At 43.1% G+C, this 23,630-nt stretch overlaps 2 protein-coding genes across 6 annotated transcripts; one reads left to right on the top strand and one right to left on the bottom strand.

Moving 5' to 3' along the window:
- The first annotated feature begins 7,287 nt into the window (after nucleotides 1–7,287).
- LOC109748540 (large ribosomal subunit protein uL5m) lies at nucleotides 7,288–11,451 on the top strand. Of its 2 annotated transcripts, none has more exons than XM_020307569.4 (5): nucleotides 7,288–7,517; nucleotides 8,506–8,610; nucleotides 8,722–8,798; nucleotides 8,891–8,945; nucleotides 10,522–11,451. In XM_020307569.4, exons 2-5 carry the CDS (start codon nucleotides 8,542–8,544, stop codon nucleotides 11,119–11,121), a joined length of 801 nt encoding a protein of 266 aa, XP_020163158.1. In that variant the 5' UTR covers nucleotides 7,288–7,517; nucleotides 8,506–8,541; the 3' UTR covers nucleotides 11,122–11,451. The 2 variants fall into 2 exon arrangements, with proteins under 2 accessions (XP_020163158.1, XP_045087610.1); XM_045231675.2 differs by lacking the exon at nucleotides 7,288–7,517 and adding an exon at nucleotides 7,537–7,658.
- Nucleotides 11,452–12,248: 797 nt separating this feature from the next.
- On the bottom strand, nucleotides 12,249–21,760 carry LOC109748541 (uncharacterized). 4 transcript variants are annotated; one of them, XM_073505621.1, is made up of 7 exons: nucleotides 21,620–21,760; nucleotides 20,566–21,534; nucleotides 16,396–19,680; nucleotides 13,503–15,534; nucleotides 13,065–13,386; nucleotides 12,811–12,928; nucleotides 12,249–12,584 (listed from the first exon to the last, which is right to left on the bottom strand). In XM_073505621.1, exons 2-5 carry the CDS (start codon nucleotides 21,516–21,518, stop codon nucleotides 13,345–13,347), a joined length of 6,312 nt encoding a protein of 2,103 aa, XP_073361722.1. In that variant the 5' UTR covers nucleotides 21,519–21,534; nucleotides 21,620–21,760; the 3' UTR covers nucleotides 12,249–12,584; nucleotides 12,811–12,928; nucleotides 13,065–13,344. The 4 variants fall into 4 exon arrangements, with proteins under 4 accessions (XP_073361722.1, XP_020163159.2, XP_020163160.1 ...); XM_020307570.4 differs by having other exon boundaries at nucleotides 21,616–21,757; XM_020307571.4 differs by lacking the exon at nucleotides 12,249–12,584 and having other exon boundaries at nucleotides 12,642–12,928.
- Nucleotides 21,761–23,630: the final 1,870 nt, after the last annotated feature.

The following is a 23,630-nucleotide window of genomic DNA, read 5'->3' as shown; positions in this document are numbered from 1 at the left end:
CTACTTTTGTTAAAGGTGGATATATTATGGAAGGGGTCTTAACTCTTCATGAAGCTCTAGACAGTATACATAGAAAGAACCAAAGTGCTTTGCTTCTTAAAGTAGATTTTGAAAAGGCCTATGATAAAATTAAATGGTCTTTTTTTCAAATGTGTAAAATGAAGGGATTTCCATACAAATGGATAGATTGGGTTATGAAAACTATTAGAGGAGGTAAAGTTTGTGTAAGGTAAATGATAACTTGGGGACTTATTTTCCCACTAAAAAATGATTAGGACAAGGGGACTCTTTATCCTGCCTAGTATTATGACTTGTCTGCAATTGTATACGTAGTTAATTGGTGTTATGTATTGTTGGTGCATTTTGTGATAATGTACTGTCCAATTTACATGTAACTGGAAGCTTTACTAACCTCGGAAAGCAATTCTCATCAAGTGAACGCGCATATGATCATCTTATGATTGCATTACTCATAAAAGGAAACAACTTTACTGTTATCTTCTAGTAATCCAAAGTTGGCATCGGGCTTGTATATTTGACTGGCCCTTGTTTTGACCAGCATGCTCACATCATTTTCAATTTATTGCCTTAATCGATACATTTGTATCTTTATATATAACATTTGTATTAGTATAATCAAATAACAACAACCCTTTGTTTGCTCTCTGAGTAGCAATTTTAAAACCGATGAAATAGTTCCGTGAGTTTGTTTTTACATGGTTAGAGTCCACTGGCTCTTTTATAAACCCTTGAATGTCTAAAAGAATAGGTTTGCCATGCTTAAAATATGAGTTTGCTTGATGCAGTGTGATCCTGCAATGACAATATCTAAATGAAACAGTGTATGTATTACTGAATGAACTGATTTGGCTTGGGTGAACTAGATAGCAGATTGGTTTCAAGCCACCATGTGTTGTGGATGTGAAAAAGATTTGGGGCAGGGAACATCGTACATGTGCAACTGAATTTACATACCAGATCGTTTCACTCAGCAAAAGGATGCTTAGAAAAAAATGCATTTTGGAGCAGATCTACGGTGCAGTTGAGCTTTCAGAGCGATGTTGCAATTGAGTTTTTTTCTGAACTGATAAACAGCTAGGAAGTTGCTGCATATAGTGGAAGTTATCATAGGAGTACAAGGAGAAAAATAGTATTATTCTAGGAAATACCGGTGTACTGTTTGTTTCCTCACCTAATAATAATATATTCAATCAGTTGCCTTTTTTTATGATGACCTTTCTACATCTAAAGTTCTTACTGTTCCTAGTCTTTCCATAATTCCTTAGCTCTCATTCTTCTCTCCTCTGGATGCATCTTCGTCTTTATCCATTAGTTTTAACACATCTTCTCTATCTGACCCTTTTGCTGTATAAATTTCCGGCTGCATAGTTTATCTGTTCCTTTTTCAATTGATAAATACTGAATAATAAACTGCTTAGTCTTTCATTTTTTTCTTTGGATTTAACCCAAGGAAATAAACTAAATTGATTTCTTGAATGAAAATTTCCTCTTATTGATGTGTTATTGTGTAAACTTCAGGATGTGAAGTCACATGCACATTTTGATACACATTTGCAAAAATCAGTTTGTTGCTTCACGCCATATGCACTTTAGAATGAAGCAAAGTAGCTACTGATCTATCTGATGTTGTTATATAAATAAATAAATGTAAGTGGTAGGCTTCTATTCATGTGCTTCCTATTATATTCCGAGGTGTGGTAAATTCATCTTGTTTCATCTATGCACATACACCAGCACCACTTGGAAAGAAGGTTGATTCCACTGAGCGTGTCATGTCCCAGGAAGACAAAGTGATACCGGAATGAGACGTATTTACTAGTTCAGCGCTTGGTCCTGTACTCCAGTGATGTTGTATCGTCTTTGAATTGCTAAGTAGCACTTTCTGAACTTATATAAAGCTTGAGTCAACTCTGAAGCAGGCTGAAGATATTGCTTGCCATTGATGTTCTGGCAGAGATGAGGTGTCTAGATTAAGTTCTTTGCTCAAGTGTAACATATGCTGTCCAATAACGAATGCCCTAGTCGACAGTAGAGTAGACTTGTTTTGACATTCTTTTTTTGAAGTTTGTATGTTTTGTTTTTAAAGGATTTGAGGTGTGTTTGTATGTATGTACGTCATCCACCTGATTACATGCTTGAGATCCGCATCATTGTCTGCCTTCTTTTTCTTTTGTATTTCATCGAGTATATTGGACACTGCTTTCTTTTTCTTTTTTATTTCATCGAGTATATTGAACACTGGTTGTAACTACATCTCAATGACTGTACTCTGGTTTTGGAAAAGCAAGCAGAGTACTCTGTTTGTGGAGTTCCAACTCTCTTGTTACTCTCTGCTTCCAACAAGATCATGATATATATATTAACCTCTAAAAGGATACATACATGTAAGCACTCTAGAAATAGTTGCTCAAGAAAGGCCGGAGCTGAACAAACTTCATTTGGTCATTCTGTTTGTATGTCAACTGAATTATTCTATTTTTTGTGAAAATCTCTCTACTAGTATGTTTGTGTTTAAGGGCATACACTTATACAAGATTGGCCTCCTCCCCCAGCCCAACCTTCAATTGCCTCTTTCCAGGCAGATAATACCAAATGATGATTTGATGTTCTTTTATATGTGGTTGTATATTGCGGATATTATGAGTGCTTAGGTCTGTTTCTGCTCTCATATGTAGTGATGATTTATTAGCTGCTTTACCACATTCATAGTGACAATGTATGCAACTTTGAGACGGTGAATGCAAAGGCGTTATCAAGTTGTGGTCATCTATTACACTTTGAGCTCGAATTGATATGACCAGAACATCTACTGGTGAGCTAATATATTGAGGGAGGGGATAACCATAGTAGTTCAGACATGTCCACATGCTCTTTTTATGGTGGTATTGAACTGCATGCATGAAAGCATTCATCGTATGGTTGTTGCACATATGGTATCAAGTGGTACGGTAATGTATGTAGTGTTCCTATTTAAGCATGAGAAGAGAGATGGAACATGATATAACTCGCAACCAAACTATCATGCATAGGCCGAGCAAGGTGTAAAAGCTCGGTTGTTGCTAGGTTCATACTAGCAAATACCACATAAGCAATGTACCCAAATTTTTCATCTTAGTCGGGATAGATTTTAATATGCTAGATTAATATCAACATACAACACGTGTGTACACGATGGAACAAGTTTTGCCCTTAGTTGGAAACTGCTTTTGCAATGTAGTCGAAACCCAGAGACATCCTAGGACTTGGAAGCATCGGGATCTGCGACTAAACTAGATTGTTTCCTCAATGAAGTCACATTCCCCCCTTTCGTTAGCTTGAGTAGTCTTCTTCAGGGTATCGTCATGGAACCAGGACACTTGATTGGGGAAGTACAAAACATCACCATGTGTGTTCTGCCCATGCGCTCAATCCGGATCAGCATATCACGGTCCATGGTGTGTGGTTTGATCTATGTATTAGACTTGGACGAATGTGGGCTTGACTACTACCATGACCTTAGCCATATGAGAGCCTATGAACAACTTCAAATGCTGCTGCTACATTTACTCAATTAGAAAATGACATGTTGGCAACACAAAAAGGCTAAAAACAAAACCATTTTGCTGGAGGCTACAATTGTGGAAGATCATGTTGCTATGATATTATTGGTTTCAAGTCATGCTGCTGTGAGAGATTATGTTGCGATGATGTGACTGATATTGCTGTGATGAGATATTGATTCCAAGCAAGCAAAATTATGTTGTTGATGTGAAGCACTACTGTTATGTTTTTATTAGGTGACATTTACAATTTTATAGCAAGTTTGTCTAGCTATGATGCTATTTAACCTGTCAAGATTGGATTGTTAACTGTTTTGCATCATTTTTGTCTCAATATGGCAATCCCTCCCTACCAAATAGTGTTATATATGGAGGCGATTGTGCCTGGTTGGGGGATGTGAGGGGATTGAGTGGAAGAGGGGGATTCACCAAATCCCCTCCTCACCAAACCACCCAATCCGCGTGAGAGCTGTTATGTCTCCGCGTGATCTCATCCATTTTCCTTTTTTTTTCTCCCAAAAAAAAATGATTAGGCATATCTCCACCGTTTCCTCTCCATTGCATGGCTATGCGCTTGCCCTAAAAAGCAGCAGTTGCACTTATGAGAAATTGTGTTGATCTTTTGCCAAAAACTCTTCTAAGAAATTGTGTTGATCCTTCTACCAAAAGAATTCCACTATTTGACAATTTCTATATGATTTAAACATATTTCCATATTATTATGCTTTTTTAGGGGTATTATGCCTTTTAAGTGAATTTTCATATTATTATGCAGTGCAAAATGCATGACCAAAATAACCATGTTGCCAAAACCAGCCCACATGAGGTTGAATCAGCCCAACTCCCACATGAACCAACCCTAGCTGGCCCCCGATCCGATCCCCATTTCCTTCTCCCCTCCTCACTCCCGCGGCGGCGCGCCAACAGAGAGCCAAGTGATCCGGCGACGGAGGAGCAGCAGGTGGGGGAGAGGGGCGGCGCGTTGTTGAAACCGGCCTCTGTTCCTAAATATTTGTCTTTTTAGAGATTTCAAATGAACTACCACATACGGATGTATATAGACATATTTTAGAGTGTAGATTCACTCGTTTTGCTCCGTATGTAGTCATTTGTTGAAATCTCTAGAAAGACAAATATTTAGGAACGGAAGGAGTAGTACACATTTCAAGGCTAATCCCTAATTGGTAGGTTCTTTTCATGTAATTCACAGCATTACCGGGCAATGTAATATCCACTGTCGACATGCTCCCTGTTTGTGAGTCGAATGACTAGTCGCAACTGTAGGCTCGACTATTCACGAGTCGCTACCTCAGAACGACTCAAAAACTTTGGACATGCTGCAGCTGATATATTTGCCTTCTATTATATATATGTACTTGACAGCCTCGTATTCTTACTGGTTTCTAGCTCATATAGAAAGTTCGTGTTCCTTCTGTCCACAGATGCTGATGCCGTGTCGAAAAGGAGTTGGTTCCAAGGAAGAGAAGGTGACGTGTGGATCAGATGCATTCGCTTGTTCAATGCTTGGTACAGCTCCCGGCGTGTCGGCAGTCTCATGTCTGGATCAGATGTATTCGCTTGCTCAATGCTGATGCCATGTTGTAAGCTGTGGTTTTCTGACTGCGTGGTATCCTCGCGTACAATTTCTTTTTCCAGTTGCAGCATTTGAAGTGTGTTCTAGCTTGTGAACTCTTGGGTACTGATGGCTATGTACAAAGGTTTTTTCTCTCCAAAAAAAATTCTGCTTTCCCCAGCGGACCAAAAACTGAAAGAAAATGTCAATTTAAAATTCAATGTAAAATCATCTATTTTAGCTATCAATATTCATAGCATACCGGGAAGCGGATTTGTAGCATTCGGGTGCTCCACACCCCTATATGAACATTAAATTCAAAAAAATACCAAGAGATTTGAAAAAAAAATCTGAGATTTTGGGATATCAAATCTGGGTTCCCGATCTATGCCCGTGTGAAATTTTGTGAAAAAAAATACCAGGAAACATATTCAAAGACAAAAATTTCCTATGTATAGGAAAAACTGTTTGGATGGGTTTTTGTTCAGACAGTATTTCCCTCGCCACGGATACATTTCTTGGTATTTTTCCACGAAACTTCTCACGGGAGTAGATTGGGAACTCATGTTTGATATCCTCAAATTTCAGATTCTTTTGAGTTTCTTTGGTATTCCTTACGATTAATATTCATATAGGGGTGTGGAGCACCCATGAGCTCCTGTGTATTTTCCTAGCATACCGCAACTACACTCATATTCAATAAAAATTCCTTTGTGGCATTTCGTCGAACACGTTCGGTGCGCCGGGCTCACTTCTGGAGTTCAACGGCGATGGGAGCGAAGCCCGCGGGACCTTGCCCGTCTCCTATTCGAGCTCGCCGGGTGGCGACGGCGACCATCTTCGTGCAGCGCGGCGGCGGTGACAACTAGTAAACGACCGGAATCTATGTGACTGGCCGTCAGTGTGGCGACCTCGTCGGGCGTTAGGGCGGCTCTGCAGACAACGTCGAGGGACAAAATGGGGCGGAATGAGGGTGTGGGCCGCACGGTGGTCGTGACGAGGCGGTGGTTAGGTTTGGCACCACCTTTTTTGCTAGTAGAAGCCCAAACGTACCACTCCTGTAGCAATTTCTTTAGGGAACCTATAGCAGTTTTTGGGATGCGACAAAAACTGGTCCCATGTAGGTTTTGGTCAGTTGTTGAAGGCTTGGAGCAGTTTTTCTCACAACTGTGTTTTTGGATGTGCTGTTGGAGATGCTTTTAAGTTCCAAGTTTGCTCTTGGATTTGGTAAACATCTGCAATATCTAGGTCCACAAGAAACAATGTTGCTATTGGTTGGAATGGCCTGGCTTTATCCATATGTATCTTTATTCACATTGGTAATACAAGGTAATATACTTGTCAGACTAATTTGAGGTAGTTGATTCGTTAGGCAATAAGGACACCTCGCCTAGCAAAAAAGAAAATTGAATTACAAAAAATTATATCATAATTTTAAATATGTAAATTCTTAGCTCATATATTTCTCATATAATAAAGGGAAATTGAAATGAAAAAGAATGTGATTTAATAATTTTAAATCATGAAAATTTCTAATTCTTATATTTTTTTAAACTGGCTTTAACAAATTACGTTTTCTCTATTTTCGAAATATTAAGACGGGAAGAAGATGAAAAGGAAGCCCATAGCCTGCCTTGCCGCAGGTTGCTGGGCCAGCCAAGCCGCCTTACATGCGGGGGTGCCACAAGCGCGGTCCCCCCATCGCAACGACGAAGCGGTCTTTTCATTTCACGATCATTTTGACAATCATGAGCATTTTTTTTGTTAAATTCAAAAAATGTTCCTCATCTTCTTGAAATGTTCATGAATTTGAAAAAATGTTAATATAATTCAAAATTACATCTAAGTCAAATATTTGTTCATACAATTCAAATAATTGAAATCGTGAACAATTTTTTTACTAACATTTGTTTTGAAATCATGAACAATTTTTGAAAATCGTAAATTTTTTACAACCCAGAAGCATTTTTTTTGAAATCGTGAATAATTTTCAAAATCAGGAACTTTTTGTTTGCATCCTGAAAAAAATTTCCGGAACCGACGAACATTCTTCAAGTTTGCAAGCGTGCTTTCCAATCGGGAACATTTTTTCCAACTCAAGAGTATCTTCTGAACTCGGGATAATTCTGATTCCGAGAGCATTTTATTTTTGAGGATCACGTGAACATTTTCTAATCTAATGAAGCAGAAAAATAAACAGGGGCACCCCGCCCCCAAATGGGCCGGCCCAGAATCGCGCTCCCTCGCTGCCCCACCGCGTGCGTGTGTCTGGGAATAGGCGGCGCTCCCTGCGACTCCCATTCGCCGCCGCTCCCCACTCCCGCTCCGCTCCCAGATCACGCCGCCGCCGCCGGACGGGTCACGCCGCCATCGTCGCTGCGGAGGTGAGCATCCAACCCCCTCCTCACACCTTCTTCTTCCCCATCTCCACTGCCCTCCCTTCCCGTCCCCATCATCCTTCCGCCGGCGCGCCCCTCCCCGCGCCTCCTCCCCGTCCACCGGCGCGCCTCCTAGCCGCCGTCGAGGTACTGCCCCGTCCCCCCATTCCTCCCCCCCCCCCCCCCCTCCCCCCTCCTCCTCGGTCACCTTCTGGTCCTTCTCTCCCTCTCCCTCTGACGGCCGACGGCGTGCATACCCCTTCCTCCTCTCTTCTCCACACCCCTTCCCCGTCGCCCAACAGCGCCCCCACTCTCCCCATCCACGTTTCTCCCCCTCTTATGCTCCAGGTCTGTCCATGCATTTCTGAGCTGATTAGGGGCTTGTTTTGATCTGGAAGCTGCTGCTAACTACTCTATCTAATTACAAATGATAATGCAACGTCATTCTGATGCACCTATTTGGAAATGTGCATATATATGGTTCCATGCTAAAATTGGTTGCAAATGATGTTTACATATGATGATGCCATGTCTTTGTTGACTAGTTTGGTAGAGGTGCAAGTATGTTTATCTTAGATGATGGCGTTTCCTGTTGGGCTTGGCTCGTTTGCGTGAATGCAATCATGTATCAACAGTAGAAGCAATATATTTATTATGATGGGTGGCATCGGCAAGAGAATGGCAACTGCTAATACTGCGAGCAGCAGAGTTGGTTCCTGTTCCGGGTTCCTACACGGCCATGATACTTACAAGGGTTGGAATTAGGAACAGTATTGAGCAGCAGTCGATGCTCAAGAGAGACATGGTTAGGCTGTCAAAATTATGTTTTATCTACCACTCGAATGAGACCGATTGCTGCAGCCAGCTTATGATGAGTAGGGCCCCATTTCTTAACTTTTGTATCTTGTTCCGTGATAGAGAGTTGTTGCAATACCCATTCCAACCCGCAAGGTCCACGCGAGTCCTCATCACTTTCTCCTCTCTGTTTCAACAGGTCGCCGCTGCTGGGAGAGCTTAAGCGCCAGCAGCCATGTCCATCAGATCTCTCATCGCCGCGGCCAGGTCCAGCCATGCCCTCGCCACTGCTACCATCTCCCAGGTCAGGCGCCCCTCCCCCGCATTTCTTGGACCTCTTTCTTTACAACCCAAGGAGGACAACGATTCACAACATCTTTGAACTGATCTGATGTGTTTTACTGCGATTGATCAGGCGGCCTCCAGGGCGCACCAGCACGCCGGTGTGCCTCCGCTGCTCTCGAGGCTTGCACCACTAGCCCGCGCCTTCAGGTATCTCTTGTTACTATCTCAAGCCTTTGATGCCAGCCTGCCTCTTGCTTGTGGAAAGACCTGAATGAGTTGTTCGTGCTATATGTGTGCAGCTCAAGCCCTGCAGCAGCGGATGTCGCTTCAGATGTCCCTGTCATGGAAGTGCAGGTGTGTTACTCCCCTCCCTAAATCAATCATGTTCTGCTAATTGTGTGTGAGTGTAGGATCCATTTGTAAACGAGTAGCTGCTAGCAGAATATGCGCACCTTGCCTGATGTTCTGCCCTGACTGATGTGTTGTTCAGAACCATTTCAAATTGTTGCTTTAATGCTATATGTGTATATTTAGCTGATGTCAAAATGGAGATAGTTTAGCAGAGAGAGAAAATAACACCTTTTTTTCTTTGTACGGATAAATGTAAGTACATTAGATAGTCAAAGCCAACGTATTAGAATAGCACCAGAAAACCAGAATGCTATTACCAAGGGGAAATGGCGGGTCTATTATATCCTGGCAATACATTGCACTTGTTAAATTGAACCACACACCATAATGTGTTAAATTGTGTACTTTGTGGACGTCATATGAGCTTTATAGGTTAACAGCGCTGCTCTACTTTCTGTGTATATATAATGAACAATCCATGAATGCATGCATTCTGATTTTGGTAAGACATTATCTGCCTTGTACTTCACCAAAAACAGAGCACAAGAAACAAGTACTGGGTATTCATACGCGTAGTGGACTGTCTTTCGAGACAATACACCACCATCACAACTTGATTTGCATATACCTTACAGCAGAGAAATTTTGCACCCATTCTTTATTGCTAGATCAGCAAGCAAAGTTTATACCGTGGCATCCTGCATCCAATAAAAAAAAGGGATACAGTGTCAAAAGAGAATGATATGCTATGTATGCTAACTGCTAACTGAAAGTCTGAAATCTTACACGTGTCGGATGTCTGGCCTGGATGAAAGAAGGGAGTGATGCTAGAGAAAAGGGAGTAGAAATGGTTCAGTTGATTCAGTGATCATGTATTATAGTTGGGTTCCGTTAAGTTAATACAAAATGAAACTGACATCGAAGTACTAAACTAGTTCAGGTCAAGCATGATTGAAACCACATGTGCTGTATAACTAAATATATAGATTAACAGCAGGGTTTTTAACATTTTCCTGGCCCAAACTTTTATATAAGATTGTAAATAGAAAATAAATATGAAAACTCAAAACTAAATTCTACTGGATAGAAACGTGCTTCTACTGGTTGCCCATATTGTATCCATTGAATCTCATATGGACGGTCCATAGTTTAGGGAACAGCAGGCATTGTGTGGAAAATATCATGTAGAGATGAGGGGATATCTGAAGAATTGACAAGAGACATGAAAAAATAATACTCCCTCCGTTCCATATATCTTGTCATTGAACTAAAACCACCGCAAGAATTATGAAACAGAGGGAGTATGTGGATAAACTTGTCAAAGCCACAGGTATATCAACATCTATTCTTCCTCTGTAACCTGCACCCAGATTCAACTTGGCCTTTTGTATATATATTTAAATGGGGAAGCATAAGAGAAAAATGCAAGAGGGTTACGCAGTGATGAAGTGCAGTTAATCATGTGATGCTCAGTTGATCTAATGTTGTGTTTTGATGATGATGATGACGCCTTCAATTGGTAGTTGATTAGTAGTGATGCTTCTGGTAAAAATTGCTAATAAATAATCTGTTTGTGCAGAAACGGCGGGTGGGCAAAAAGGCCAAGGGCGCGAAAAGCGGAAAAGCCATGATGTTCCCACTCCATTTCCACTACGAAGATGTGTTGCGTGAGGATCTGTTGCTCAAACTTAACCACACCAACACCATGGAGGTCCCTGGGTTGTTTGAGATCAGACTGGTGCCCAAGTCTACCACGGGTGCCAAAATCCAGTTTGGGAAACTGGCCATGGAGATTCTGTGCGGCCAGAGATGCATACAGGCGGAGCTGCCTGCCCATCTGAAAGGAAAGGCGACCAACGCATACCTGGGGTCCCAGAAGGACGCCGTGTCCCTGAGGCAGAGCATCATCCGTGGGCACGGCATGTACAACTTCCTGGTAAGGGTCCTGACAGTGATGTCCATGTTGGATTCCAAGGTGGCGATCGAGCAGGGGAACTGCGTAAAGTTCTTCATGGCCACGGAGTTCTGCGAGTTCTCCCCCGAGATAGAGGACCACTTCGAGATCTTTGAGACCATCGGAGGGTTCAACGTGACCATCGTCACCACGGCCTGCTCGAAGGAGGAGACCTCGCTGCTGTGGAGCGGCTTCTTGCTCAAGGATGAAGGTGAGATCAGCTAAGTCTGATGCTTGAGTGAGATCACCAGCGTCACAGCTAAAGACGAAATGAGACGAAAGCTTCTACCATTTTGTGATCTGATCTTTTCTAGCTAGAGTCGATGACCAGCTTTTCATTCTGGAGCAATCTTGTTGGGGGATGGAACTGAATTCCTCTTGTTGTGTTTATCTTCAGAAGAGGCTCGTTTTACTTCTGATATGCAGAGATTCATTGGTTTCTACGCTGGCAAATTTCTAGATGGTGATTATCCTAGTTGAATCCTGATAGGCTTGGCCATCCTCTTCATGTGAGGAGAACTAAATAATAATGCATTTGATTAAATCTGTGGCAAATATGATATGTATGGCTAGTTTTGCTATGCCTGCAGCAACCCTAGATGGATATGCATCTAGCCTTTTCCCTCATTATTTCGGTCGTGCGCTGTCATGTGCCATGTTGGTCTCCATTTTGATTCTTTTGATTCGTCGTGTATAAATTTTAATTATATTTCCATAGTGCAAACTGAGTGGACAGCTGGCCGCCTGGTTTCGATGCTGTTGCTGCTGCTGCTGCTGCTGCAAGTTTGTAGCCATGCTTAAACTGATGTCATTTTTGTCAAGTTTGTTAGAGAAAAGTGTTGTTCACCGTAAACGATTTGTTTACTACTCCCTCCGTCCCATAATGTAAGACGTTTTTTGACACTAGTGTAGGTTTATTTCTGTGAACGTAACCATCTACTCCCTCCTTTCCACAATTTGAGAACGTGTTTGTTTTGCTCTCAGCCAAACCTTTTGAAGTTTTACCAAAGTTTAGAGAAAGAATTGACAACATCTACCATATACCAAACTAATGTCAGATGATAAATCTTCAACCGTGTTTCCATAGTGTGTATTTATTTAGGTAATTTATAAGATGTTCATACCTTTTCGATGCATCAAATCAACTGTAGCATCTAGACCGGGGATTTCCTGCAGCCTGAGCAAGAGAAGACTGGGGATTTCTGTGTAAGTGATGTTTGCCGTAAATGATGGCGTTTTCCATCAGGTTCATTTCTGTGAATCTGATCTGATCATCTAGTTCCTCCTGCCCGAAAGTAAGACTGTTAGCTTTGTTCGAAGTCGGTTTCTGTAAAGTTTGGACTAGTCTGTAGAAGAGGAAAATAACAATATCTCTGGTCTAACTCATGAAGTAAATCACGAAATACATATTACACCATATAAACCAACCGTGCAATAGCTGGCCTATACACATTTTCAATACACGAGGCAACATTCAGAGTCTTTTGCAATCCCATGCTTAATCAACAGTTTGACAACAATTCATAGTGTAAAAGTGCACCAGAGAATGTTGTAAATTCAGATGGCCGGCCTTCCTTGCTGCAAATGCCACAAGAGGAGATGTAAAGAAGCATGCATGCAGGGTCCATGAAGAGCCTGCATCTCCTGTACATTTCCACCTCTTCGGTTGATAAAAGTCGTTGGATAAGCTTACAACACACACAAAAAGGAAATACTCCAGTAAATAAGACCAAGGCTCCAACCCAAGAGGCAAGCTTAATTCTTAATCAGTGAAAACAATAGGATACAGAGTTCAACAACAACAAAATTCTCATAGTATCACATAGAAAATACTCCCTCCGTCTCAATAATGTAAGACGTTTTTTGACACTAGGGTCACATTATGGGACGGAGGGAGTAGCATTTATGACTGACCCCTCCATCCGGGGCCGGCCCCTTTGCTCGAGCGTTCCAGGCTTCACCACAGCGTTCCAGTTGAGCGGGCAGCAGCGCGCCAATTCTCACTAGCAGTGTACTTCATGAATTTAAGTTCCTAAAAAGGGTAGGAGACACGCGGCTGAGAAATAGGCGTCACGGTGGTATGGATAAAATGCATAACAGAGACAGCAATGGAGTGATTGTCGGAAGCACATGAGCCACTAAAACTTGGTAAAGAAACTGATCAATACCTTTTGCTTAGTTGTTGTATTGGCAACTAATTCTGGATTTGTCAGCAGAACTCTGTCACAGTTGCGTTAGAACATTCATTAGCCAGAGCAATAATCCTCTCTCTTGGCATGTTCTACCAGAGTTGCTCCGGGACGGTTGGGATTGTCATCTGCTTCATCCCAGGCTTTGTCCGAGCGTTCCAGGCGAGCGAGCGCAGCTCGCCACCTCCCACTTGTAGTTCTTCATGAATTTAATAAGTTCCCTAAAAAGGGTAAGACACGCGGCTGAGAAATAGGCTTCTCAACGATTTGTAGTTTGATTTGTTGTCTTTCGAGATCCACCCTGCAATATGGGGTCAAAAAGCCAAAAAAATTGGATAAAACGCAAAACAGACACAGCAAAGGAGTGATTGTTGTAACCATGAACCACTAAAACTTGGTAAAGAAAATGACCAATACCTTCTGGTTAGTTGTATTGGCATCTAGTCCTTCAACTGCCACGGTTCTGTTAGGACAACCGTCGGAGCAATAATCCTCTCTCTTTACATGTTCCACCAGAGTTACTCTGGGACGGTTGGGATTGTCATCTGCTTCATTCCTGATAGTAACTTCTGCGGAAGCGATATCAGAAGATGCCGCGCCCTGTTTGTAGAGGCGAACTTGTGCATTTTTGAGTCTTGGGAGGTGCTCGATACCCAGGAAAAACCCATAGGCATTAACCATTGATACACAGTAGATTAGGCTAAGATCCTCAAGCATTGGCAGTGCCCCTTCCATAAACAGAAGGTTTCCCGATGGCAATACAGAAACATCATACACAAATTCCTTCAAATGCTGGAATCCTCTGCTGTAAAAAATAAGCCTTTCTTTTCTGAAAGTCTGGCATGTTAGCCCCAGGTGAAGCAAGGCAGGCATCTCTCCAAGTATGCACAGATCCGTCTGCGTTACTTCCACTATATTAATTTCTAGGTATGCAAGACTGGTCAGTGCTGGTGAAATCCAGCATGGAATCCACTTGAAACTGTAGCAGCCACTCATCTCAAATCTTTGGAGGGAAAATGGCGGAGGGAGCCATGATTCTAAGAACTTGACATCACCAGGGCACTTCCTCCATATCCTAAAAGACTGTAGCTTGCAGCTACCAAGCTTGATTAATGAGGAGAGGAACCTGTCTTCATGCCTCTTGTACTCGGATCCTATTCCCCAATACTGTACATCGAGCTCATTCAAATTGGTCAAGTTACCGAGCTCCTCTAGTGCACCAACAGAACCCGAGCTGATACCACAGCCCAACAATACCCGTAAGTTCCTCATATTCCCGATTCCATCTGGTATCTTTATTCCAGGCATTACATAATCTGTTGAAGCGATAAGATGTTGTAGCTTCGTAAGGTGGACAATTTCAGCAGGCAACTCTTCTACATGTGTCTCCCTAATATCTAGGGTCTCTAGATTACGTAACATCACAACTTCTGATGGTAGATGTGATATCCAAGTGCCCCTAAGGCTCAGGTACTTTAGTTGGAAAAACTTGCCAAGACCCTTCATGTGATACTTTTCCAATCCATCACACCCTTCAAAATCTAGTACACGCAAATTTTCAAAGCAAGCAAGACTAGGCAAGTGTTCGATGCAACTTGATGATGTTACTGTTAAAGAGCGAACATGGCTTAGATCTTCATTTGCCAATACAGATGCAATATTCTGGTCAATGTGCTGGACTGATAGCCGTCGAATACAACCATGGCGATTTACCAAACCAGTCTGCCTGCTACGAATCACCATGACAAAATTATCCTCAGCTGACTTCGAAATGATGAGTTCAAGCATCATGTTATGGACTCGACATGCACGAGCCTTACCATCATAGCAGATGTCCACTGCTTGAATCATACTTCTATTGATAAGCTCATAGAAATACCACTCTGCGACCTCTTGCTGACTCTGCCCATGATTTTCAGAGATAAAGCCTTCTGCTATCCACCGCCTCACTAATCTCTCTCTCTCAATCACACAGCCCTCAGGAAAATTACTTAAATACAACAAACAAGTCTTGAGATTATCTGGAAGAGCATTGTAGCTAAGGCATAGTATTCTGTTCATTTCCTCTAGACCTATGTCTTTGTCCAATGCACTAACTTTTTCCCACTCCTCTTTGTTAGCTGGCCTATTTGCCAATAAACTAGATACACTGATAATTGCCAATGGTAGGCCTCCACATTTTTTCAAAATTTCATTTGAAACTTCTTCCAGCATATCGGGACTATCCTTGGACCCAAAAATTCTTCTCAAGAACAATCTTTTAGAATGAAAATCACTCAAGGGTTGCATTTCATACATGCGGTCATCTTGACCCATACAACATGACCTTGCAACTTCAATAATGCGTGTAGTAGTTATAACTCTGCTAGAACAGTTATTCTCTGGAAAAGCACATTTGATAATGTTCCATGCCGATATGGACCATATATCATCAATGACAACAAGATACCTAGTATTAGAAAACAGATTCAATTATTATGCTAAGTAATTCAGATAGAAAAGGTAAAAAATCCATAAAACTCCAATGGGTACTCAAATACTCCCTCCGTTCCAAAATACTTTAGTACAAAGTTAGTACAAAGTTAGTACAAAGTTGGGTCATCTATTTTGGAACGGAGGGTATTAAGTGCATCATGCTATTGTTCCACTGTTCCTTATATTTCCATATCCAATTTTATGCGTACATCAGTATTGCATCCACTTAACTGAAGTTCACAGCATCATTTAACAACTAATATTTGTTTGATAAGGATGGGTAGTTATCAGATTGTTACTATTAAGTTGCATCCACTCAGGAGCCAAAGATGATACGTAATGGTGAGCAATATACTTACTACAACTCACCTCTAATCTTCCTCATACCGAGTCTTGGAATTTAGTTCAGTTAATCATTTTGCATATCTGTTTAGTGCTTCTAACTAACACCGATTTCTTGATGTTTTTTCTTTTTACCTCCGATTATAAGTGCACCGTAATCAAGGCAATATTATCGATAAGACGAGAACATAAGGAATAGTTATTGGCTATTTGGCTATGCATACTTTCATATGACAGAAGTTTCCTGCATTGGACGTTTTTTAGCCATATTTCAGAAGGGTAATTCAGGACCAAGGTGTATACAATATTGTACTCATTATTTGGACATAATAGTACTGCATAGGCCATGATGTAAAAACTAAAGTAATGCTAGAATCGTAGTGGTGTTCGTTGAGAAAAACAATTGTACAAGCAGTAACTACAGTCAAAATTAATGAGAATACGCATGAGAGATGATACATGTTTTGGAGGAAAGAATGTGGGCTGAAATTACCTCTTATCCTTTAGCAGTTCTCTTAGCTCTCTAATTAATCTCATTTTGTCCCAATTGTAAGTATCTTTCGTGAATCCATGGGGAGACACTTGGGAGATCAAGTTCATGAGAATTTTCTTTATATCCGGCTTTTGTGAGACTGATACAAAAGCCTGACAATGGAAATGCCCTTTAGCCTTGCGATACACCTCATTCGCTAGTGTTGTCTTTCCCAATCCGCCAAACCCAACAATAGATAACATCCTGCAATGATGCTTGGCTGAGCTGTTTCCTACTTCGACCGTCCACTTGGCAAGATCATCTCTTGGACTGTCAATGCCCACAAGGTGTGCAGAATCAACAAAAAGAGCAGCCAACTGGGGATCCACGGTGGAATGGCAAGATGTGATGCAAGCAGTATCATCCATCTTGTAACTACTCGCTTTCAAGTTCTTGGCACGATCTTTCAGCTCATCGATTTTTTCTGCAATTTCATGCTGAGATCCAAGCGTCTTCAGCTGGCAAGCAGTCTTGCCGAAGATCTGCTTGAATCCGCCATGATGTCCGCCATTGTCGAGCTGGTGAATGAACTTATCAATGTAATCCTCTGCATCATAGGAGAACTCCCTCAGCAACGATAGCCATAACTTCACCTGGACATCTGGATCTTCTAGCATCGTGTACTTTCTCACCGCCGTATGCATTAATGTCAGCTCAGATTTGAGGGCACTGACTTCATGGAGGACACCTTCCAAGTTGCCATACTCCTCGGCGAGCAAAGCATTGAGCTTGTCCAGTAGGGGGTCCAAGGTGCCATGGGAAGCGCTCACCACCGCCATCGATCTCCCGATTCCACTATTCTGCATATTATTGCGCCATTGTTCTTCTTGTGCTAGCACCTCCATCAATGTCCCTATTTGTACATTCAGCACTCTGTCTGTCATATCATCTTGTTGTTCCAGGGTATGCTGTTCTTGCTCTTGTGTCAGCACCTCCATTGATCTCTCTATTTCTCCATCCCGCACTTCCTCTCTCACTTGTGTCTGTGTGCTTGAAGTTGAAAGAACTTCAGGAAGAGGATCAAGCAATTCCTCATGAATCTCGTGTTGTCTTTCCAGAGTTACATGTTCCTGTTCATATGTCAGGACCTCCATCGATCTTTCTATTAATTCATCCTGAACTCCCTCTCTTGTTTGTGTCAGCACCTCCCTTGAGCTATCTGTTCCTCCATTCTGGCTTCCATCTCTCATTTGTGTTTGTGTGCTTGGAATGGGAACAAGTTCAGGAAGAGGATCAAGTGATTCCTCTTGCATCTCATGTTCTTCTTCCAGAGTCCAGTGTTCTTGTTCTTGTGTGACGGCACTCGTATCGTCCTCACCATACAAAATCCGATCTACACATTGTACTGTGATTATAGGAGAGCATGGATGATTGGCAATGGCGCCACTCAATGCCGACACCGCGTACCTTTTATCAGATTCATCCGCACCAGTGCCCCCAACTTTTGCAGTTATCTCTTTAAGTTCTATCAGGTACTCTAAGCCAGCAACTATCTGGCTGTATTGCTCCATTCTATTAGCATTGAATGCTAGCTTAAGCTCCCGGACACTAGGCATTGATCCTATCAGAAATGCCAGGCATGGGGCAGCACATGTAAACCTGAAGTATTTGAGAATTGAGAACCCCTCACTATCAAAGACGACCTTTCCTACAGGGGCAGTCCAAACGTACAGCGAGAGAGCCATGAGGGCTGGCAATCCTTTGAGGATATCAATATCTTTCCTCAACAACTTCCTAACTGAAATCTTCAAAATGCAGAGATTGCCAAGTTCTTTGGTCCACTCGGGTAGGCTGGCAAAGATGCAACAGCGCCCTGACAGCTCAAGCCTCTGAAGAAGGGGTGGGGGAGAGGACACGCTGCTCAAGACATCGCCAGTAATACCCAAGATTGCACCACCAGCATCGTCTAAAACATCTGGATGAGAGGAGGCTGCACGTACTAGAGTTAAAGACTTGAGGTTGCTGAGTTTCCGGAGAATTGAGCCCAGGCATTGCATATTGTTCTTCAGGTTGTCAGGGTCTGCTATGTTAGACCAGGTGAGATGAAGGTCTTGGAGATTGTTCAGCTCGCCAAGGCTCTGTACATTCTCTATTGAGTTCTTGCCGAGATCAAAATAGCCCAGAGTGCGAAGTAAGGGCAAGCAACTAATATCCGATGGCATATCACTTACTGGTGCATGCAATTCTAATGTCTCCAAGAATCGTAGCTGCTGAATCTCATCTGGCAAATGGACAGTGATGTTGCAATCAATTTTCAGATACCTCAGCTGAAACAGTTCGCTAATTCTAGTGAGGTCAAATATTTTGCTTTGATCAGCCCAGATATGAAGAATCAGAACTCGAAGCAGCTTATATTCCACAAAGGAAGGTACACAGTTCAAGAAGCCAAAAAATATAAGCGATCTAACTTGAGTCATCATAAAGTCTGCCGGTATATTTGCACATTTTGCACCACCGAACTGGACAGACAGTCGACGAACCTTGTCAGGAAGACCTGTAGTTGTTTGAAAACAACTCACATTAATGATGAAATTCTCCTCCAGAGATTTGTACCTAATAAGATCTAGTACCATGTGGTGAACTGTACATGTCAACACCTCATCGTTATAATTTCTATCAACAGGTTGGATCATTCCTCTACTCACAAGGTCATCAAAGTAATACCGTGCAATTTTCTCCCTGTCTTGCCCTTCGCCGATAAAATCTTCAATTACCCATTGTGTCACTAATTCGTCCTTGCTGATAGTGCTTCCCTCTGGATACATAATAAGATATAGCAAGCATGTCTTCAAATATGGTGAAAGATTGTCATAAATAATGTTCAGAACTTCTTTCAACCCTTCCGAACTAGGGTCTGTCCTCAATCTCAAAACAGAGGGTAAAGAATCTCGTATGTGCTTCCATTGATCAACGTTTAATTCACATGCTAACATGCTGGCTATATTTTCAGTTGCTAATGGTAAACCTCCACATTTTCGAATAATCTCATATGTAACTTCTTTGAAATCTGGAGGACAACCATTTTCAGACCCAAAAACTCTACCGAGGAATAACTGTCTTGACTGATCACCATTAAGAGGACTCATCTCATACATGTACTTAAACTGATACCTACTGCATCCCAATGCTACATCCTTGATTTCCGTGGTTACTATTATTCTGCTGCAACAATCACCATCAGGAAAAGCACGGCTAATAATATCCCATGTCGAGGAGGCCCACAAGTCATCAATTATAATCAAGTATCTGCAGAATATTTTATTCACAATAAACATGTTTGTCAAGCTGACAAAAAAACAAAAAAAGAAGTATAACCAAAATAAAATAAATAAATAAACCACAAATTACAAGGAAATTGGTATTATTGTTAGTAATCTTAAAGTAAGAAATACTATATCCTAAATATCACGGGCAAGAGAAGTCACGGGCTTGATAGGTTCGCGAGTTGCCAGCGCGCAGTGGATAAGGGTAAGGCCATTAAGGAAGATCAAGCGGGCAGTGAAGTAAACAATTGAAACGAGTAATTTGCTACACCGGAAAAAATGCATTAAGAAAACTTATGCTCTTAAGATTACATAGGAGGCAACTTTGTCTATTCCCCTGGGCTCTAGATTGGTACATGTACATGTGTATACATAAGGAATCCAAAAATAATGGTTTACTTTTCCCAATTCATCAACTTCCTGCAATCAAAATTCATGAAGAATAGAAAATTGAAAAGGTTTATTTTTCCTAAATCCAACCCAAATAGCCTCTTAAGATATACAGTAGTGCTTATTTGCTCAAGACATTTATCATTGTTTTTCAACAATGCATCGTTTGTCCAGTTAAAAGATATACTCCATGGACATGTACCTTTTGCATTCCAGATATTCTCTATTGTTCATGTACCTTTTGCATTCCAGATATTCTCTGACATGGTCAATAAGGTCCTGCACATATTCCTGAATGTACATGTTCAACAATGCAAAAGGTACATGTACATATTCCTGATGGACCGGTGGTGAAAGCACACTTGATCGTGTACATCAGGATTGAGCATTATCATTCCTGATGCACAAACTGAAATGTACATACAATTGAAAGGTACATATGCACACAAGGAGTATTCAGTACTAGTAGAATATGTACCTTTTGCATTGCAGATATTCTCTGACATGGTCAATAAGGTCCTGCACATCAGGAAAGCCATGAACCGGTGGCGCCTTAATTTGTGAGAGCATGCTGGAAAGTATCCTCCTCATATCTGGATTTCGAGATACCCGCACGAAAGCCCGGCACTGGAATTTCCCCCCGAAGTTCCGATAGAAGGTTCTGGCAAGTGTTGTTTTGCCAACACCTGCAGATCCAAAGATGGGTACCACCTGAACTAGTTGCTCTGTATCTTCACTGTCAAAAGCCAGCAGCTCTGCAATCTCTTGGTCGTCCAAAGCCAGCAGCTTGACAAGCTTATCCATGGACTCCTCAAGGCCAATAAGTCCGAGGCTCTTGGAGCGGCTGACATTGACTTGTCCAAATTCAGGTTTGATGGTTGCTGGTCCAAGCTGGAAACTTTGGCGTCTTTGACTCGCATCCTTGGCACGAGCACACAGATCTGAGAAAGCTTCTGCAACCTGGCGCCGCCGCTTCAGTTTTCTGGGGATTGAAAGAATGAGGGTGTGAAGAGCGCTTCTGCCGGCGCCGGGGGAGGAGCGCGGGACCTCGTTGAAGAAGTCCTCTGCGTCGTAGCGGAGCTCCCGCACCTCCTTCATCCAGCACCTTGCCGTGAAGCTGGGGTCGTCCGCCTCCGACACGATCTTGAGCTCGGTGAACAGTGTCTCCAGATCTTCTTCGAGGCGCCGGACCTGGCCCTCGCTAACCCCGTTTGGGAGATTGTTCTTGGCGGCCCTGAATGAATGGAGCTGCCGGTGGAGGGGGCCAAGCGAAACAGTAGCAGGAAAATCCATCGCCGCCGTCCCCTGAAGCGAGAGCGACGCAGCATCCAGTTTATCCGCCGCTGCCGACGCCGCGGCCGCCGCCGCCTGAAGCCATGCGGCGATATACCGGAGCACCACCTGTAGCCAAGCACTGATAAATCGGAACATCGATCCCCGCCTGTAGCTGAAGCAAGCAAAAGATAATTCTAGTCATGGATGAGAAGCCAAGCAGCAGATGAAACATGTAAAAAGAGGGCGGAATTACCTACACAAAGAGATTTCGATTGAGGAGCGCAAGGTGGAGCTACGCCATGGCAGCACAGGTGTGGTGAACGGGACTCATGGAAGAAGAAGAAGAACCCAAGAGAGATGTCAATGTTACCCCTAACCTGTCTCACGGTTCAGATTACGACCCCTAAGAGCATCTCCACCATATAAAAATTCAGAGCAGTGACTCCCTACTATACCTGGCCATGGAAAACCCGGCCCGGTCTTGCCCACGGGCCGGGCCTGGGCCTGAAATCTGAACCCAAAGGCTGGGTTGGGCCAGGCTTGGGCTTGGCATATTTACATTTTAGGCCTAGCTTGAGGCCCGACGGGCTTTTCCTCTGATGGACCAGGTCTAGGCCTGAAATCTAGGCCCAGGCCTAAGTTTTATGCTACGGGGGCTTTATTAGGCCCGGCCCGGTCAGCCTGGTCTTGCCCATGGGTCGGGCTTGGGCTTGGCATATTTTCGTTTTAAGGAAGAGGCCCGGCCTGAGGCCCGACGGGCTTTTCCTCTGATGGGTCGGGCCGGGGCTGAAATTTAGGCTCGGGCCTAGGTTTTCTGCTACAGGCTTTATTAGGCCTAGCCCAATTTATGGCCAGCTATACTCCCAACTTTACCCGCTGGCACAACTTCCATACATGTCGCCGCCTCATGTCCTATTTTTTGGTTTTTGCTTCTGCTTTTGTATCTTTTCTACTTTTTTTTTAAAGCACAAAAACTCCTAAATAGGGACTTTTTGCTTCGGCTTTTGGCTTATGAATCAATATCTTTATACGATGGTATAAGCCAAAAGCCTAAGCAAAAGCACATATTTAAGAGTTTTTTTGGCTTTTTGTCAAAGTGGAAAACTACAAACGCAAAAGTAAAAACCCAAACAGACATGGCCTCATTCCCCCTCGTCTTCCCTGTTTGATGGCTTCATTGGTAATAAGAGGAGCGGAGAAAGGTCCATCAAAACTGACCCCTCAAACGCCCGCGAATGCGCCCAGGGCACTGTCACGACACTATTTAATTTCTGTCCTCCACATCCGTGTATCTCATATCTGATACCCTATATCCATACTAAGCATGCAACAAGAATAAAAAGTATGTAGATCATCGCGCGGACTATGAAACAGACATAGATATGCACAATTTGATCACCAATGGATCTGCAAATGCTAGTCAAAGTTATACCTGGCCATGGGAAACCCGGCCCTGCCGGCCTGACCCGACCCAGCCCGGTCTTGCCCACGGGCGGGGCCTAGGCCTGAAATCTGAGCCCGAAGGCCGGCTGGGCCAGGTTTGGGCTTGCATATTTGCGTTTTAGGGAAGAGGCCCGACCCGAGGCTCGACGGGCTTTTCCTCTGATGGGTCGAGCCTGGGCCTGGGCCTAAAATCTAAGCCTGGGGGTCGGGACGGGCTCGGGCCTATGTTTTCTGCTACGGGCTTTATTAGGCCTGGCCCGACTTATGGCCAAGTACAGTCAAAATTCAAATAATCCGCATATATATGACGAAACGATTCTAACTAGAGTACTAAAAAACTAGAAATTAACGATGGAGACAGCGGAAATTCACCACTTTCTTGTTGGGCCTTTGCCCTTCCAGTTGCCGGCGTAGCTGTAGGATTCCGCAGTAGGTGGTGGATTGTCGGAGTCAAAGTCGTGGTCATCGTCGTCCAAGGAGCAATCGGAGATGATGATGAGGCCCTTCATCCGCCGAATGGCCCGGTGCTACCGCTTGAGCTTGGCCACCCTTTCACCTCGCGCTTCGATTGCTCAATGGCTAGCCGGACCACCTTGGCGTTCTTCCTCCGGAGATCTCCGCCGTCATAAGCGAACGACGGTAGACCCAAGAGAGGAGCCGCTCCTCCTTGTCGGGCTCCGCCGACAACCCGTGCAGGTGGCGAACGGATTGCTCCGTCGTCTCCCTCTACCTTGCCCGCTGCCTCTAGTGGCGGGCGACGCACGCCTCCAATTCCTACATGCGCGTCCACAGGGTTGGCGGAACGGCACTAGTACCCAGCACTGG

This window comes from Aegilops tauschii, chromosome 7 (genome assembly GCF_002575655.3).
Source record: "Aegilops tauschii subsp. strangulata cultivar AL8/78 chromosome 7, Aet v6.0, whole genome shotgun sequence".
Taxonomy (NCBI): domain Eukaryota; kingdom Viridiplantae; phylum Streptophyta; class Magnoliopsida; order Poales; family Poaceae; genus Aegilops; species Aegilops tauschii.
This window is presented reverse-complemented; position numbering and strand designations above follow the sequence as displayed.

Coding starts and splice junctions, on each gene's coding strand:
- LOC109748540 (XM_020307569.4), top strand. CDS start 8,542: ATGTCCATCAGATCTCTCATCGCCGCGGCCAGGTCCAGCCATGCCCTC. Junction 8,799..8,890: donor CCACTAGCCCGCGCCTTCAG/GTATCTCTTGTT, acceptor ATATGTGTGCAG/CTCAAGCCCTGCAGCAGCGG. Junction 8,946..10,521: donor TCCCTGTCATGGAAGTGCAG/GTGTGTTACTCC, acceptor CTGTTTGTGCAG/AAACGGCGGGTGGGCAAAAA.
- LOC109748541 (XM_073505621.1), bottom strand. CDS start 21,518: ATGTTCCGATTTATCAGTGCTTGGCTACAGGTGGTGCTCCGGTATATC. Junction 15,535..16,395: donor GAACTGCTAAAGGATAAGAG/GTAATTTCAGCC, acceptor TTCTAATACTAG/GTATCTTGTTGTCATTGATG. Junction 13,387..13,502: donor CCAATACAACTAACCAGAAG/GTATTGGTCATT, acceptor CCCATATTGCAG/GGTGGATCTCGAAAGACAAC.